This window comes from Monosiga brevicollis, genomic scaffold (assembly GCF_000002865.3).
Source record: "Monosiga brevicollis MX1 MONBRscaffold_2 genomic scaffold, whole genome shotgun sequence".
NCBI lineage: Eukaryota > Choanoflagellata > Craspedida > Salpingoecidae > Monosiga > Monosiga brevicollis.
The window spans coordinates 3,146,524-3,161,053 of NW_001865039.1; the positions used below are offsets into that span (position 1 = coordinate 3,146,524).

The 14,530-nt window shown below is 54.3% G+C and overlaps 2 protein-coding genes across 2 annotated transcripts; one reads left to right on the forward strand and one right to left on the reverse strand.

The window, feature by feature from the left end:
- Positions 1-3,588: 3,588 nt before the first annotated feature.
- On the forward strand, positions 3,589-9,766 carry MONBRDRAFT_31043 (uncharacterized protein; the record flags this gene model as incomplete). Its single annotated transcript, XM_001742380.1, has 21 exons — positions 3,589-3,701; positions 3,847-3,942; positions 4,074-4,122; positions 4,215-4,262; positions 4,343-4,446; positions 4,528-4,693; positions 4,785-4,930; positions 5,049-5,173; positions 5,270-5,330; positions 5,522-5,611; positions 5,676-5,831; positions 5,966-6,079; positions 6,233-6,400; positions 6,529-6,612; positions 6,707-6,857; positions 7,284-7,358; positions 7,779-7,838; positions 8,542-9,126; positions 9,256-9,381; positions 9,406-9,474; positions 9,642-9,766. Exons 1-21 carry the CDS (start codon positions 3,606-3,608, stop codon positions 9,764-9,766), a joined length of 2,694 nt encoding a protein of 897 aa, XP_001742432.1. The 5' UTR covers positions 3,589-3,605.
- Positions 9,767-12,487: 2,721 nt separating this feature from the next.
- On the reverse strand, positions 12,488-13,814 carry MONBRDRAFT_13496 (uncharacterized protein; the record flags this gene model as incomplete). Its single annotated transcript, XM_001742826.1, has 4 exons — positions 12,488-12,736; positions 12,864-13,157; positions 13,308-13,513; positions 13,688-13,814. Coding segments are annotated over 4 exons (876 nt in total), but the record flags the coding sequence as incomplete, so codon positions are not given.
- Between the last annotated feature and the right edge of the window lie 716 nt (positions 13,815-14,530).

A 14,530-nucleotide genomic window follows, 5' to 3' on the forward strand; every position in this document is an offset into this window, starting at 1 on the left:
CACAAGTATGCTTTGGATCTGCGTGAGTTCTGGGAGCCCAAGCTAGAGCACACCATGCTTGTCACGCTGGCGCACCACCGTTATTGCTGTGGCAAGCGACGCCAACTGTCACCCGAAATTTTTCGCTGTCGTGGCGGCACCTGCTTCATCCAGCACGGCTCGACCTATTTTGAATGCCAGTACTCTGATGAAGACCATATTGTGTACTGCCAGGCACACTTTACCAAGCTGCAGGATGAGTTTACCATTCCCCGGTTTGGAAACGGTACCGGCCCAGAGCTGGAGCTTTCCAAGTCGATGTTTAAAAAGGCAAAACACAACGCCCCTCTCGTCTCTGAAAAGTTTGTCGAGTGCATCCGGTGCTCACGGCAGGACCACGAGGTTTGCGTGGTCAAGGATCCATACGACGAGCTCCCCTACACCTGCCATCATTGTCGTGAGGGTTGGCCCGTGGGTCAAGCGGCCCCTGAACCGGGTTTGCTGACCGCCACTCGTGACATGTTGGCAGTTGAAGCCCGCCGCCGTCAGGCCGCCGCTGCCAAGGCTGGTGTCAATATTACCGTGGAGACTGCCAGCGCTCCTGCAATTGCCAAGATTTCTCTGCGCAAAGCCTCAAGCGAATCGCCGACAGCTGAGACTGCATCGCCACACCCCGTGTCCAAAGGATCTCGCTCTTCCGCAACGGGCCGGCACCGCAGCTCGAAGCGTGTTGCATCACCGGCCCCGAGTACCCCCACGCAAGCCGTGGCCGCGGCTGAGGCTAAGATCAAAGCCGCCAAGACTGGTTCTCCGCTTGGCTTGTCCGTCCTGCACGCATTGCAGCTCGAATCGCCGGTGGCGGCTGATCCACTGGGTGTACCTGAGCTAGCCCAGGAGGCTATGCAAGCTCTTACCTCGCCCTCGGTCGATTTGGGCGCCATGTTGGGCCTGGCTTCATCGCCACCCGCCTTGGACACGCCAGAGAGCCCGTCTCAGCCACCATCGCGAGCATCAAAAGACGACGTCAAGTCTGAGCTGAAGAACATGGACAGGGCCCCGATCAAGAGCACAGCGTTGTCAACTGTTATCACCAAGGTGAAGGACGAACCTCTTGATGCCACGGTGCCGTCAGCGCCTCGGGCCCACCGGCGTAGCTCAAGTGCATCATCCACACACAGTGGATCCCACATGACACGACGGGGTGCGCAGCGCGAGGCAGTTTCTGCCACGGCACATGAGCTGCCTATTGCGAACACACACGGGGCCATTCGAGCTCGAACTCTGCCAGAGTCACAGCTGGCACGGGAGATCAAGGCTGAGCTCGTCAAGGCTTTGCCCCAATTTGCCGAGCATGTCGTCGTGCGAACGGTCAATCACGCACGCGAGGTGGCGCATACAAAACACCTTTACGCCTCTTACTTTCCCGACGCACCCACCGACTTTCCCTATACCCGCAAGGTTATACTGGCCTTTTTGGACTTGGGGCACGTTGATGTCCTTTTTTACGGGTGCGTTGCCAGGAATGTGTCGAGCCGATGTTTGGCCCGATGATGCCCCAGATTCAAAAGCGCTCCCCGTGAACTCAACAGAATACGCCATGAGCTTTCAGCCGGCTGCCTGTACTCACTCGTGTCGCCGCCTTCTCCCCGTTCCTTTTATTCCCGCATACAGTTTTATCATTCATGAATATGGCCCGGACGCACCCGAACCTGACACAAGGGTAAGACCAATCAATCCTGGTTCCAATGCAGCCTGGTCATCTGCTCACACACTTGATGGCACCACCTTGTCTTTGACCTCGCGACAGAGAATATACATTTCGCTCTTGGACTCTGTGAAGATGCCCAAAATGCTATTGCCTTCTCATGTGCGCACGGACGTGTACCACACCTTGTTTCGGGGCTACCTGCGTGTCTGTGCGCGTCGTGGCTTCACCCATGCGCACATCTTTACTTGCCCGCCGCGGCGCGGGCAAAACTACATTTTCCCCTTCAAGCCAGCATCGCAGCGCGAGATTTGCGTCACACGGCTACGCCAGTGGTATGAGAATCTTCTGGACAGCTGCATGTTTCGCCGCGACCCGTGCGTCGTGGATGTCATGACCTTGGATGAGGGCTATCCAGGCTGCACGCTGACTGATTTGCCCTACTTTGACGGCGACAACTGGCCGGACATCTTGGAGGACATTATAAAATACGAGGAAGATGCCATGTTTGAAGTTGCGCGCCAACAGTACATGTCCCAGGTGGTCAACAGCATCAGCGAAGCCTTTGCCAAGTATCGCGAGGTGAGATGAATGCATCGGAATTGGAGCACGCTTTGAACCACAGCTGTTGTCCGCCTTTTGTCGGCTTATCTGACTCACCACAATGTCGGGGCACGGTGCAGACACTCAAAATTCAATACACCAAGCCGGGGGACGGCGGTGGCTTTTACAAGGGCCACCCACCTGCGAGCCTGCCCCCCCACAAGTCGCGTAAAAAACGTGTGCCCACGGGTGCCCGTGTCCTGGGCCTCGACCGGCGCTTGGATATTGTCATCCAGAGCACCCATCGCGATTTTTTGGTGGTCAAGGTCAGCATCCCCTTTGCATCCCCTTTGGCCCGCTGACCCTCGCGATTTCCCAATGCTTGGTCATTCTTGTCTTGGTCTTTGTCTGGTTGCTCGTCGTTGACCAATCTGGCCTTTTCGCCTCGTTTTGTTCTCACTGTCTTCCGCGTGCTTCATTCGGTGATAGCTGATGAATCAGTCGACAGAATACATTCCAGACCCAGACGCAGACTTTCAAAGCGCGCAGACGGGCGAAGACCACTCCATCGTGAGCTTTCTGAAGGCTGAACGCCTCGAGTTCAGCTCACTCCGACACAACTGTTTTAGCACCACGTGTCTCTTACACCTCCTGCTGGCTCAGGATAAAGTCCTGCCTCCGCGCTATCCCGAGGCCCCAGTTCAGCAGGATCAGCAGGAATCGGCTTCGCGGCGTGAGTCGATTCGCCGAGCCTCCCTGGGTCAACGCTCGCACGAAGGCAGTCCGCTTCGCGTCACCCTTCAAAGGTCCCAAACCAAGACCTGAGCCTGAGTCGATGGCTCGGCCTCTCCTTTTGTGCATTTGTGTGTGTGTGTGTGTTCTCTTGTTTCTGCCTTTTCATGACCTCTGTGCCCATGTCCAAGTGCTCTTTGTTCGTGCTGCGCACGATTCCTCTGCCATGTCCCATCTGTCCTTTTTGGTCATTTAGCTTCTGAAAGCTCTGCGTCTGGATACCCTTTTTTTCTTCCTTTGCTTTTTGCCCTGCTTTTCTTCCTATTAATCAGACCCAGATAATCGATGCCAATCACATTGCTGAACACGCCGGTGTACCAACCACCCTATCCCTCGCCTGTCATTCCGCGCCCCCTACTCCTTCCCATCAAGTCTTCTTGTTGCCAAACAAGCAAGTCACCATCCATCGCATCGTAGTCATCGTCGTTGTGTTTTGATGTTTGGAGATGCTTTTGTTTCCTCCCCTTCTTAATTTTTCTTCATTCATTTTTCTTCTTCTTGGAAAAAAAGGCTGGTTTGGCGGTGATCGGGCTTCGATTCAGGAGGGTCGTTGAGGTGGCTACTGGGGCGAGAGCAACCAACGACCATGGCTGCGGGAACTTCGAGCGTGCTCGACTGGCTGAAGGGCTTAAAGCTCGACAGCTACCATGATGCTTTTGTGGATGCAGGCTTTGACACCCTGGTACGTTCATGCTTCAATCGACCCGTCCACACGCGTGTGCTGCAGTCTGAAGCGAAAGGCACGCCTGAGACGAGCACAAGGCTGCGTGCTTGCTCGCCATGCACTAACGCGGCGTGCCTGCTGGCTGGGCATCTCGGCTGCATAGGATAAAGTGGCGATGATAAGCTCGGAAGACCTTGATCGCATGAATATCACGTTGCAAGGTCATCGTAACCGTATCCTTCGTCATGTGCCAAAGCAGGTATGTCCAGAGGGCACTACAGTCCAGGCGGACCCTGTTCAAATCAAGGACTCCATTTGCATTCGACCATGGGACGCCTTTGCTCATCTTATCAGTCGTGAAACTCACAACTCCTTGTTCGTCAACTCTAGCCGGCTGAGCTCGATGATATTCTTGATGGCCTCTCGTCTCTTGTCGACGGTACGATCCCCCAACTCCGCTGCCCACCCTCTTGGACGCCACGTTGCTCTCTTCCCAATTTTGCCGTTCCAAGTCTTATCGATTGGCTCCAGATATGACTATGCAGGTGGACACCGAAGCGGCACCGTCGCATCTCGATGGTAGGCTCCCGACCAGCACATGACCTGCCTGCCTAGCCCGTTCTTAAGCTAAACGGAGGATGCACCCTCACTTCTTGCAGGCACAGATGCCAATGACTTGGACGACATTCTGGCAGACCTCTACTCGTTTTCACAAGACGACTCTGGCCAGCCCAAAATACCGGCCCCTTACCACGCGCCGGCGGTACGCCTGGTCTCTGCAACTGACGGCTCTCTATCGACGATTCCACAGGCACTCACCGTTACTCTCGCCATCTTCATGTAGACTGAGAACGAGGGTGAGGCAGGAGCCAACACAGAGGGCAGCACGGCTGAAGCTATTCCTGCTGCTAAGACGACGACGCCTTCTGCTGTCGAGGCGGCTGCGCCAGCGCCCTCTGCTGACGTAGAACGGCCCGTCATCGTCAGCACGACCGCCAACTTCGAGTCCTGTGCGTCACCCAGCCGCTACCATATCGACCCTGCTCTGACCCGGACTGTGGATATGGGTCCGTCCTGACTATTGCTGCTTGCATCTCGTAGCCGCGGCTGTGTCACAGCATCTGGACCATTTCTCTAAACGCCTCTCCAGCATGGGGCAAATCTCGACGGTGGATTTGGAGAACATGATGAAAGAAGAAAAGATTCGCATTGCCATGAGCAAACTTGCTGCCGCACAAATGCAAAAGGTCCGGGCTGTCCCGTTCCGCCGACACTTTTAGACGAGGCAATGCAGGTGGCCAGTTGACCCATGACTGACCTGAGGTACCCTTCTTGCTTGTCCGGTTTGCTTCAAACATCATCCAGAATATCATCCATGTCTTCATGGAGGATGCCACCAAAAAGACCATCTGTGTGGATGCCACAGAAACGGCCTTTGAAGTCTGCCGCAAGACCGTGGTGAAGAATCGTTTGCCGGATGATCCTTTCTGGTACGGCGCCGCGCTGTCCTCTGTCTACACTGCATCTTCGACAACGCACTGCCGTGCTTTGCCACCGTGCCTCACCCAAACGTCATCCTGGAGCAGGACCCTCGTGGAGGTGGCACCGGAATTGGCCTTGGAACGTTTTATTGAGGACCATGAGCGTGTAGGCGACGTGTATACGGCCTGGCCACCACTGAGCGAGTTTCGCTTTGACCTGCGCAAACTGCCCTCTAAATATGGCGTCTTCACCGCGACAGAGGCACGTTGGGCTTGCCGCCGCCTGCATACACACGTGTTGTGCTGTGACTGATTATCATGCTTGACCAACGACGACAAACATGTTTGGCAACATAGAAGTACTTTCCAGCCTCATTTGTCAAGGAGACACAAGAGACCAAGGATGCCTCCAAGCTCACAGAACGAGCCAAGCGAATCCTATTTCAGGTCTAGTGATGATTGATGTAAAGCACGTCGCCTTGCGTTTTGCGCTTTTTTAAATTCGCTCAAGCACAAGCTCAATGCCCCACAGGAATACTTTAGCTCGACGGCGCGGCTACCAGATGTCAAGGGCTGGGTGCAATGCCGCGAGGGCAAAAAGTGGAAGAAGCGCTTTCTCTTGCTGCGAGCGTCGGGCGTCTACTACTCCAGCAAGGGCGAATCAGAGGTAGGTCTTGATCAGTGCCCAAAAAGCACTCTTTTGTTTGTGCTCCATTGAGGAAAGCCGTTGTGCTGGACCCCAGTGATAACAGCTGATTTGAGTGGCGTTTCCCTACTGCCTCTTGGTTGACTTGGCACTAGGCCTCCAAAGATCTGGTTGCTCTTGTCAAATTTCATGAATGCATCCTGTGCCATGGACAAAGTGAATTTGCCAAACAAGTCAAGGCACCTTCTGATTTCAACTTGATTTTCAGGGTATGTGTTGGCGCGGCTGGGCGTCTCACGCGCAGGCCTCGACGTTTGAATGGCATGCCAGCACCATGCACACGCGGCAGGCCACTTGCAGTGGAGCTTGTGGCCACCATTCACACGGTGTTTGCCTGGCTGCGGCACGTTGTATGCACACAGCCGAATATTCGCAAGCGACTGCCAGAGCTGACAGATTTGATTGTGCTAAACTTTCATACCGAGTCTGACATGTTGCCGTGGGAGGCTGGCGCGCGTTTGGCCATTCATGGCAACAAGCTTAAGCAAGGATTTGATGATACGGCTCGCAAATTCACCGAGCTGGCCCATGTATGTTCTGCACGGCGCCATCAAGTATTCTCCATCTCATGAAGCGCAGGGTTCCTACAATCAGTCTCGCTATGCCTCGCTAGTGTGCCTCGGTCTGACCAATCGTTGGTTTTCGTGGTTGTACGTAGCTGGGCGCAACGCCGTCAAGCCTGGCATCACAATTGCGTCAGGTTCCTTCACAAAAGTCCAACGACCCAGCTCTCATCCAAAAGGTACAGCCTTTTGTTTCTATCTTTGTTACGGATGGGTCACGCTGAATCGAACCCACGGTTCCAATTTTTATTTTTATTTTTGCGCCCTTTGCAGTGGCGGTCACAACGCGCTTCGAAGCGCAACCCCAACATGTCGGCAGCTACGGGCGTTGAGTTTGATGACGAAGCGGATGTTGACGACGCGGGTTTGCTCGGACAGGCAGCAGATTCGATGGCCGGCGCGGATCCAAACGGCTTGAACTCAGGTCCGACGCGTGCTTCTGGCAGTGGTTGGCTGTTGGCTTGCATCGACTCACCATATAACCGCCTTTGTGGCCGACCGATGTGTGGCATGAATGTCCACTACTTGCAGAGGCTTGGTTTCATGGCCCCATTTCCCGTGAGGCTGCGGAAAAGCTCTTTGAAGAGTCAGGCCTGATGTACGCGCCTTGCGCTCTCTGCAATCGCTATTCCGGTGTTTGCCGTTTGATTTGCAATGTGTTGACTCACTGAATATTTTTTTACGTGCTTTGCTCTTCTTGTTTTCCTTTTTTTTTTTTTTTTTTTTTTTTTTTTTTTCCTTCCTAGCCCCGGAATGTTTCTGATTCGCGAAAGCACCAGTCATCAGGGCGATCATGTATTGTCGCTGTGTCACCGGAAGTCAGCGCGCCATTTTCACATCAAATCAGTAGGTTGCTTGCATACTGAGGACTTTGCCTGTCTTTGCGTGGTGCGGGCAGGGCCGGGAGCAAGCGCTCCGACTCCAGGTGGGAGGCTCATGATCAACCCGTGTGGCGATAGTATCGATCACCGGATGGCGGCCTTGCCTACGGGATTGATGGGGCTCAACATTTCGCCAGCCTACCTCAGCTGGTTCAGCACTACCGCGAGCCCAACTCGGACCTGCCCTGCCAGCTGACGGCTGAGGCGCCGCGTCAATAGTACCCGATCCACCTTTCTGAAAGATATTGGCTCGTTGTAAAATACTGGGACAAGCGGCTGCGTTTGCGAATATCAAAGCTTGATCAAATACTAAAGCGTTCTTTCTTTCTGTGCAGCTGTGTTCGCCGTCGATTGCAATGACCCACGTCCAATCGAGAAGCGACCCTGCGCAAAGAGATACCTACCCCCCATCACCCTTTGTCCCCTCCCCCGTGCCTTAATGCTCGGTTCGCCGTCTGACCCAGTGCATAAGCGTTTTCCCATTGCAAATGTACCTCTCTCTGTCTCTCTGTCTCTCACATGTGGTAGTTGTGCTTTTCCTTTGTGTCTTTGCTCTTTATTTCTCTCTTCACTCTCTTTATTTCTCTTTATTTCTCTCTCTCTCTCTCTCTCCCCACACACGCAGCACACAAACTGACTTGTCATCAATTATCTTCTTCAGCTTCAGCTTGGAGTTCTCCTGTTGTTGTTGTGCATGCTCGGGGGCTTCTGCGTGCGTGCGGGTGTGTGCGGGGCCCTGTCAACCGTTTGGCAGGACAGTGGCTCACTCAAGCGAGGGTGGGGGGTTGAGTACGACAGGACGGTTAGGGGGGTGCAGTTTCCTTCAAGACTGGCTGGACATTCATTTGCACCTGGTCCATTGTGCATTTGCGGTTGATGCTACAACTGCAACCTCCTCCTGCTCGACGAATAGCACCAACCTGCCCGAGCCTCAGTTTTGACTCCGGCTTTTGCCAAGCTTGGGTCCCCGGTTGGCTGAATGAGAGCACCCGCCCTTGCAGCCATTCCATGGTCAACGGCCCAATCTGATCACATTCGTGCTCGCACGTTGTTATTCGCGTCACGACGCGCCACGCCACGCCTAGCTCCGGTGGACCATGGCTCGAACCGTGTCTGCGCGTGAAGGAAGCCACGGCTCTTGGATCGACGGCCGGACATGTTATATTTGCTACTGTACCGAAGGGGAACTGCCCAACATGAAATGGGTTGCACCATGCCGTTGTACAGGGAGCCTTCAGTATGTCCATACAGACTGCCTTTTGCGTTGGATCGATGAGAAGCAGGCTAGCTGTCAGCGCCGACACACCGTGCGTTGCCCTCAGTGCAAAACTCCCTTCATTGTCTCCGTGGAGAATCGGTCCTTGTTTGTGAAAATTGGCGATGCCTTTCGGGACATTGCCGCTGAGCTCAGTCCGATCGTCTCTGTCCTCAGTACTGGCCTGTGCTTTTGGGCTGGTCTGGCCTGCTACGGCGCCCTGGTCTATCGCACCACCACCAAGCGCACCATCGCCTCCCTGATAGCGCGACATCACCCCATGACCCTCATCTCCCTCCTACCGCTCATTCCCTGCAGCCTGGTGGCCACCAACCTTGCTGCCAGCCTCAGCTACCAAGTGCGCATCGACCATGATGGTAGCCTACGCATTCAGGTCCACACAGAGGAGGATGAGGATGCGTTGGCCGAAGAGGACGAGGTCAATGCCGCTCTTGCTGCCTGGAACGACCCTGGTGACGCAATGCATGCCGCTGAAGCTGGCATGGAAGCCCGCGCTGCAGCCAACCCGTTGTTTCATGATGAGGAGGATGATGGTGGTACGTCACTTTCCAGCACAATCATTCCCCCCGCCATTCAGCCCTGTGTGTGACACGATACCGATCACATCCTGAGACTTGCCTTACGCGCCTACCATTCACCCTTTGACTCCTTTGCCGTTGATACAGATGATGGCTTTTTGCCCGAGGAAGATGATGAAAATGATGATGAAGCGCGACGGCTGTTGGAGGAACATGAGCAACTCGAGCAACCTGCTCTGCGTCCGAGAACGGCCTATCCTCAACTCGTCATGGGTAGCCTTCTCTTTCCCTTTGTAGCATCCACCGTGGGAGATCTCTGTTTCTCCGCCTTCATCCCCAAAACTTTTGATCGCGTCGTACTAGGTGGTGCGTTTGTCCTCTGCTCGCTGTTGTATCGAGCATCCCAAAGCTTCGACAAGACACATTTCCCATGGTTGACTCCAGTTGTGGTCATGAGGCCCAACTTTTCGACCGCTGGAATCAAAAGGGCGCAACTTGACTCGATCGCTGACCGCTGCCGTATTCTATCGTAGGCCTGGTATATCAAGCATCAACGTCAGCGCTTCGAAGCATGTACACACACTACAAGCAGCAAGAGCACGCGCATCGACGCATTCACAACTTTCACGGCGCAGAACCCTCAATCAACGGTCCATGATCTGGCAGCAAAACCTGCCTGCGTGCTCGATGTCATGTTGGCTGCATAATTGTTATGTCGACTGTTGACGGGTTGTCCCTATCCTCTGCTTTGTTATATTTTGGTGTTTTAACTGGTTCGATGGTCACGCACTCATGTACAATTAGCTGTGTCTTTTCCGCCATGCGCCCTTCGCCAAGTTCCTTGACCTGTACATCATACGGCCCGTAGCAAGCCCCTGCGTGTTGTAGCCGTGTTTGCTCGCGTACGCTAGTCCTTTACTTTCGACCCTCGCCGCCATCGTCAAGGACCTGGCAGACTGAATTGGCATCATATGTTTGATGGCGTCGCTTGATATTCACAAACGCATACACGAGGGCGACAAAACAAAATTCAACTGAAAACAGACAAGGAGCGAGTTGACAATTGCTTTCTTTTCAACAACTCGACACAAGCGCCAACCGGTATTTCCAACGTAGTGCGCTTGCATATAACTTAAAAAAAAAGGAGCATGTCCATGACCGTGTAGAATGAGGCGAGACACAATTCGACGCTGGCCTGCCCAATTACTTGCGCTGTGGCACTTCTACAATCCAATGCAACACACACATGAGAAAAGCCATTGTGAGAACCTAAACTGCTGATGATGCACCTCCACACGGTCGTTGATGGCGGGTGCAAACATACTGCGCAAAGGCGTCATGCGCCGAGGTTTGTTGGCAGCCTTGGAAGCTGACATGGGAGAGGAGGCCAGAGTTTCCATGCCGCTGAGCACAACCGAGACGCCCTTTCCTGAAACCGACGGCGTGACGTCACCCTTGTAAACTTGATGCTCGCCAGGGCGCTCCTGGTGATTCAAAATATATTTGTCATGGCGACGCAGATCCCTAGCTTCGGGACGGGCCACCGTGGTGGCACCATGCACGTTGGGCTGCATGACAGTGTCAGCTAGATCGACATGGTCCGCACTACGCTGGTTGTAAATCTTGGATTTAGCCTTTCTGGCCTTGGCCAAGCGCCGTGACTCTCTGACAAAAGGGGGACAAAGGATTGTGATATCACGGAATGAGGCGCTGCATATAAAAGATCGAACTTCAAGGTGGGGGAGGCGGGGATTGGCATTGATCACTTACGCTTGTTGCACCGCCACCTCTTGGCGAATGCCTCCCGTCTCGCCCTCGCTGTCGTCTGCTGATGAAGCGTCATCTTCTTCCATCTCCTTGTCTTGGGTCGGCACAGCATGACCGCTGCCCCGCGTGGGTTGGCCACTCTGCTTGACAAACTGGAAACCACGGGAGAGGGCGGGACAGATCGCCAATTGTGCTGGATGAGAGATGTCGCCATGATACCCTAAGCATGCAGGAGTGACGCCTATTGGGCCACATACATCAGCCTTTTCGAGGTGCTCCATAGCCTTGGTCACACGATCCATGAGCTGCTGCTTGGAGCGAAGAAGATCGCGTTGCTCAGCTGTCATGCGGTTCATTTCGGCGCGTGCCAAATTTTCCTTTTGTTGGAGCTCGTGGTGCAGTTCCTGAGCTTGACGCTGTGCCATGGTGCCACAATGTGCAAGTGAGGCGTTGCGGACGCGACCACGGGCGGCCTTTTTGTTCAGTACCTACCTCATGCTGCCGGTGATATTCACGTAAAGTGTGCTCGTTGTTGGCTAGTTGGTCCTCAAGGACAGTTATACGGCGCGCATTGGCTGCAGCATCCGTCTAAGAAAACGACCACATATCAGCGGATGCGCAACCTTCTGCTTGGCACGCTTGTCAAGGCTAGCTCATGACCAGTCAGTCTAAAATTCAAGCACTTAGATGCCGAGAAGCAACATAGCACACCTCGGCCTTTTGGCGAAGACGCCGCTCCTGTTCCAGCTCTCGAGAGAGCGCGTCCACCTCCAATTCGAGCTCACGTCGAGTGTGCGCAGCTTCGGTCTGCAATGTACGCAGCTGGTCGGAACAAACAAGCCATAGAATAGCGTATGGATGGATTGAACGGTCTTCACGTCTTTACAAGCTCGAGTAAGGAGGCATTCGGCATTCGGCATTCGTCCTCGCACCTTCGTGTTCTCATGCAGAGCTGCTTCAATCTCTTCCTCGGCTCGCTCCAAATCGGCCAGCGTAGAGTTGTACTGATCCTCCTGTAATACACAGCGTCAATGGGCAAGATACATCAGCAAGGCCTCTTGGACTGTGACGAGGCAAGCTCGAGCTGCGTACCACAGTGGTCAGGTATTGGCGAAACTCCTCCTCCTCGTCGGCGAGGGCGCTGTGGGCACGACGCAAGCGCTCATCGTAGGTCTAGTAACAATGAAACGTCAACCTCATCAACGAAGATCGATGGCGACTCGGCAGCAAAGCAGCTAATGCGTACCACAGCTGACTCATAGAGACGTTGGTGACTCTCGCGTTTCGAGACCAGCGCCGGTGATGCAGCCGTGTGGTGCGCTGGAGTTGACATTCGGCGCGCTTGTGCACTGGGTGTTCGAGGTCTGGAGCAGGAGGGAGATGCAAGGCGGAGTTTGAGTCAAGTGGTGAAACAATGTGACATGCATTATGTTGGAAAAAAAAGAGTACGTACGCCGAAACGGGGCTCAAGGCAAATGAAGGATCATCGTTCGACAAATCACTGTCCAGTGACTGGTTGGCTTCGGCGGCAGCTTGGCGGCGCGCCTTCATACGCATGCGATGCTCCTGGCTTCGGCCTGGTGTGCCTGCTCGTGAAAAAAAGAAAAGAGTGTTATGATTTCCATTCGATAAAGGATACAAGTCGTGTAATAAAAGAGCCAAAAGTGCGAGGCTTGCATTGCTCTTGGCATGCGGGCCGGGTGTGTGTGCGCACGCCGTGATCAAGCAACTTACCGTGGTCCTGCATGACATGAACGGGGGCCTCCACTTGTACGTCGCTGGCCACCTTGGCAAAATCAAAAACGTGCGCTGTCTCGCTGGCATCACTCTGAGCCGGCGAGGCACATACCACCATAGCCGCCTGTACATGCCCGTCCCGACACGGTGGGTGAACAACATGACGCACCATGCAAAACAAAGTACACCAAAGCAATTTCCAGAGGAGATCGGAAAAAGCATGTTGCGTTAGACAGTGCGCGCTGACGTACCAGACCATCACCTGTCAAAAAGCGCTCAAAAAGTTTTGTCAAGCTACTTTCGTTAAACTTGGGCTTGCCACGCGAACCATTGTCTTGATTGCGGCGAAGCGCTTTCATGCAGTCACGCAGAACAGAAAGGGACTTGTTGATAGCCCCGGCCTCCTTGCGACGATCGCCGGTGCTGTTGGTTCGCGAGGTACGCTCCGAGCCGGCGAGATCCACCAGCGAGATATCCGCCACGTGCGGGGTCGGGCCGTCCCGTTGCACGTCGTTGCCTCTCATTGACGTCGGAGCGGACACCAGCTAGAAAGCAACCCCAATTGAAGCAGTGTATGAGCAACAATCGGTGAGGAGGCAAGCTCAGCCAAGTCAATATGCAATCAGGGCTGGGTGGGTGCAGAGGGCGGTGGCCCCTGAGTTTGAGAGCGGCAAGCCAGGCGAAATGGGACTTACGCGAATCGTAAAGATGCTGTGGCTGCGACTTGACGTAGCATTGAGATCGGTGGCCGCTGTGGCACGTGTAATCTGACCCTGATGAAGCAGTTCAAAAGCTTCCTCGGGTGTATGCACCTCTTTCCAGATGGCCTCGCGCACATAGCGATGCCCTGTCTCATCTTGGGAAATCTTCAGGCTCTGACGCGTTGGTGGTCGAGGTTTGGCTGTTCCAGAGGGATCGAATTCTACAGGCAATGGGGAAAAAACGAAGGCAGGCATGTCATGAGCGTGGCCAATGCGGTGCGTGTGCAGAGGCAAGCGTCTTTAACTTGGAAAACATCTGCGCCTACACAAGCCGGGCATGCCGAGTGCAGCAAAGCAAATAGCAAAAGGCGTACCAGGCTCCTTCTCTGGTGGTGGGGGGACAAGTAGATCGTAGCAGTAGTTGTTGTAAATCTCCACGTACTGCACAAACACGCCATAGCGGACGTCGTCGTGCTCAATGTCCACCTGTTGCAATGAGCATGGCCAGCAGCACAAACAGTCATCAAACACGAAGGAGGGGTTGCTTCACGTCAATGGGAAGCCCGCGCAGGCCCATTGAATATGTACCGTGGTAGGATCATAAGATCGGCGTCGGTGGGCAATGTCCACGTCAGAGCGGTCCACATCCATGAGCTCCTTGTCTTCGGGGAAAGCCTCGCGATGGGCTAGGCGCAGGGCATGGGCCTCTTTGGTGGGGCGGATGCTGACGGTGTTCCGGCGTGACTCAAGATCAAAGGTAAACCATTTCGCGCGATGGTTGCGAATGCTGTTGAAAATGACATCCAGGGTCCGGTTCAAGATGCCACCTGTCGCCTCGTTGCCCTGTTGATTTCAGTACAGCACCCATCGCTATTCACGTGAGCCAAGTACGACGCAACGGAAAGCGGGGCAACAAAGCCCCCAAGGGTGTGTCGTAAGCGCGCCCCCTTGACCTTCTGACTGACCTGCATGGTATAGGTCTTGCCGGACCCCGTATTGCCAAACATAAAGAGGATAGAGGAAACACCTTCGAGACTCTGTTTGACCATTGGCAGCGCCGCTGTTTGGAAGACCTGGGAAGCACCAGTGGGCGAGCAGCGGCGGTCAAAGTTGATATGTAGCCTGTGATCGCTGCGATCGAGTACGTGATTGGACGCTGTGCAGTGGATTGAGGTGAAAAAACACACCTCTTGTTGGCTATCCTCGGGCTTGAAGAC